General features: G+C 38.2%; 1 protein-coding gene across 2 annotated transcripts; it reads right to left on the bottom strand.

Moving 5' to 3' along the window:
- Positions 1-682: 682 nt before the first annotated feature.
- LOC111005914 (A20/AN1-like zinc finger family protein) lies at positions 683-2,189 on the bottom strand. 2 transcript variants are annotated; one of them, XM_022277609.2, is made up of 2 exons: positions 2,029-2,189; positions 683-1,589 (listed from the first exon to the last, which is right to left on the bottom strand). In XM_022277609.2, exon 2 carries the CDS (start codon positions 1,491-1,493, stop codon positions 966-968), a length of 528 nt encoding a protein of 175 aa, XP_022133301.1. In that variant the 5' UTR covers positions 1,494-1,589; positions 2,029-2,189; the 3' UTR covers positions 683-965. The 2 variants fall into 2 exon arrangements, with proteins under 2 accessions (XP_022133301.1, XP_087981377.1); XM_088125251.1 differs by lacking the exon at positions 2,029-2,189 and adding an exon at positions 1,917-1,991.
- Between the last annotated feature and the right edge of the window lie 1,571 nt (positions 2,190-3,760).

Below are 3,760 nucleotides of genomic sequence, written 5' to 3'. Positions count from 1 at the left end.
AACAAAACAAGATTTTGAGTGTTAAAATTATACATGTTGGTGACGATGTAAGCCATATGACATGACAGGTCAAACCACAACAATGTGACATGTGGCATAATCGATGCCATGTCATTGATGCACTGAACCTAATTTTAAAATTTTCTAATAACATCCACAATGTAGTCGGCTGGCACATTCACAAGCGATGTGTTGGACCAATCCATACGAGCCATGCCAAAACCAAAATTGATATGGAAAGAGGCGTGGCTGTCAATCAACCAACAGAGTTAAATACATTGCACACATGCCCAGTAGCACACCAACATTTTTAAATGTAATATCGAAAACTCGTGGGTTCAAATCTCATCCCGAAGCAGCCCATTTTTCTTCAAAAGCCCCCCGACCACTTGCAAATATTATCAAGTTCTTGGCTGAAAAATTATCTCTAATATCCAAAAAGCAGACTCAGAAACTAGCCAAAAGGGTACATTAAGCAAACACATCAGGCTCAAACAGCTCATCTCAATGAGCAAAATTCAAGTTTCATTCCTATACACATAATATGTATGATACCTAGAAAAAAGAGCAACAAACCAGCCTCTCTCTAATTTAGCTTTGTCTTATCTTTTAATGTTTCCAGTGATGAAAATGGCCTATGAAGTTGAGTTTATTGGGTTTATAGAGAAGAAGATGACCATCATCAATGGAAGTAGAGACCATACTTTCAATTCTGAAATCAAAAGAGAAAGGGAAAAAATAGGAATTTTTTTTTTACAAGAAAACCCATCTTCCACACTTATTTTATACTGTAGCGAGATAGAGAGAGAGAGGTATCAAATAAAAGAGGGGAGAGAGAGAGCATCGTTATCGAGTGCGACGGTGGACGGCGATCGGAAGGCTGAGAGATTCGATGGCGGCGAAGATGATGGGCCACCGTGAGTTGCTCTCAGTCGTCAGATCTTAGAACAGGGCCGAGAAATCGCTCAAATCCTCTCCAGTTTATCGGCTTTGACGACGGGGTTCGCTCGGGCGATCTCCTCTCTTCCGATCGACTTGAAATCGAACGTGCAGCCGTGCTTCTCCGGGTACCTATGAACCCCACAGAACGTGGTTCCGCATCTGCATCTGAACCCCGTCAAACCCACCTTCTTACGGCACGACGAACACCGGGTCGGGTTCGGGTTAGGGTTAGGGTTTGGCTGGTTCGCCGCCTCAGATCCGGCCGCCGCGACGGGCGGGACCGTCAGATCTGTGGCTGTTTCCGGCGAGGTCAAGGCTATAACAGGCGAGACAGGGGGAGGATCGATTGGAGAAGAGGAGGGGGAAGGAGATGAGGCTGAGAGAGCGGCTTCAATCGTTGATTTGGTGGAAGCTTGTTCTTGCTCTTTGAGGCGGTAGTCTCTGTAACATTTGGAGCAGAGATCCATGGTGGCTGGGCTGCCGAAGAAGCCGCAATTATTGGCGCAGAAACGGTGGCCCTCAGGTGCTTGGCATCTGTGCTCCTCCGCCATGTCTTTCTTCTTCACGACCTCGCGTTTCGGATGTACAACGAAGAACCTCCACCTCTGCGAACGGATCCCGCAGTTTCCGACGGCGTTCTAACAGATCTGGAAAAGTAAATCTACAATTAGAAATCCAGAACAGAGAATCGAAATCGCCAGGTTTCGATCCTATAATCAGAATCAAGATAACCAAACCGGTTATCAAGTCAATTTCACAGACTGTGATTTCGATCGTATAATCAGAATCAACAGAAATCAAGTAGATTAATAAGATCGATTAATCCTTTGGTTGTGAACAGAGAGAAATAAATCACATGTTGAAGATTCTGAGAATCAAAGAACAAGAACTAGGTATCAATCAAACCATAAGAATCTTGATTCTCTACAACCTAGAGATAAACAGATTCAGGAATAAAAAAAAAAATCCTCAACTTTCTCATCCAACAAACAGCATCATAAACCAATACCAAGGCAGGGGAAACTCGAAAAATAAAACTAGAGAAATCAAAGAATAAATAAACAGCAAACTCCGAAGAAACTGTACCTGAAGGACGAACGGGTTTGAGGGTTTCTTCGAAACGGATTGGAGATAAAAAGGAAGAATCTTAACAACGAAGAATCTACCAAAGAGTCAGAGATATAATAAAGAGCGAGAAAATGAAACCGGAGAGCGACAGTGAGAGAGAGAGAGAGAGAGAGAGAGAGAGAGAGGAAGAAACAACGAAATGGGACAAAATCAAAATAATTAGATATCTTATTTTTACTTATTATTTTCTTGAAAAAAGAAAAATAAAAAATAAAAATCGGGAAAGCCAGGCTGGAAGCAGCCAAAATGGAAGTCCAGCCAAGCCCAATATAGCACGACGATGACGAAACAAAGACCACGGAATATCTTTGTTTTGCTAAAAGAAATTTTTCTCAACTTACAAATTTAACCCCTACAATTTTCCTTTTTCTTATTTTCCTTAATCATCTAACCTTTTGATCCACTTTTATTTAAATGACAATATGATATGTTGCACTTAATAAATGATGACCTGGCATGCAACAAAAAACTAAACAAAGAGATCAAATAAAATGTGGCTGAGTAAAACAATTGGTTCAAAATTAAAATAAGTTACATTATTTTACCTAAGTAGTATACTCATTTGTGTCAAATTATAGGATAAATCATCATTCATGAATTAGGTTGAATTAAAATAAAAAATCTAGACACGTCCTCTAGTGCTTGGATTTATTTAAGTAGTTAAATCATATTACCGTAATATTTAAACATAAATAAACTTGTTAGCCATTGAATAATAATATTCTCAAATGATATATTAATTAACCGAGAAAAGAAAAAGGAGAGAGCATTATTTGATATGTGAATAGGGGATAAGTTTGAGGAAACAAATGATAATGTTGGATGTGTCCGTGGCTGCGCCAGCGCGAATGAGAGGCATATAGTAATAGTGATAGTATAATAATATGGTTTTATATTGGGCGTTACCGAAACTAAATTGCCCATTTTATATGTATATGGTTGGTCGAATCTTTTGTGGCCAAAATATATATATCCAAGAATAAAATCAATGTCATCAACTTGAAAACAAATATATAAAAATATTTATTAAATTTGTATATGCGTTACTTTGATGCAAATTGGAAAGCAGTGGAGCCAGCAGGCACATGGGGTGCTGCTCTTCTTGAGTAATTTAAATATCTCATCTATTGTTTCAATCCATATTGTCCTTCCTTCTTTAAATATCTCTTTTGCCTTAAAAATAGGCGGATAGAGTTTTGGACTTTCTAAAGAGAGGACAGAAACCAATAAATGATGTTAGTAACATTATCTTCTCTATCCGCCTTTCGAATGCCTCCTTCCTTACTTTTCTGAGAGGCCCTTTACGACCACGTGTTGAAGTTATATATTATATAGTTGATCGATTTAAGTTTTAGAGTTGTCCAATTAGATAAATGTTATTTAATTTGCGAGTGATTGTTTTAGGAGCATCTAATTTCTTAAGGTACATTAATTTCACTGGGTAATATTGTGTGTTTATCAAATAATCTTTTGTACATATCGAACATAAATTAAACTCTACTGATAGAATTGTTGTATGGTGTGGTGTCATGAAACAATTGGATTTGTACGGAGATTTCTATCCCTCTTTACTTATAGATGTCAAACTATAGCTAGCTCTTTTGAGAACATCACAATTATATCACACGGATTTTAAGCTATGTCGTCTCCACTTAAATAGAAATACCACTAAAATGCCAAAATGCATGCT

The sequence above is a fragment of the Momordica charantia genome, assembly GCF_013281855.1.
Source record: "Momordica charantia cultivar OHB3-1 chromosome 1 unlocalized genomic scaffold, Mcharantia_2.0 BLBB01000001.1, whole genome shotgun sequence".
Taxonomy (NCBI): domain Eukaryota; kingdom Viridiplantae; phylum Streptophyta; class Magnoliopsida; order Cucurbitales; family Cucurbitaceae; genus Momordica; species Momordica charantia.
Note: the sequence above shows the minus strand (reverse complement) of the source record. Positions and strands in the feature narration are given on the sequence as shown.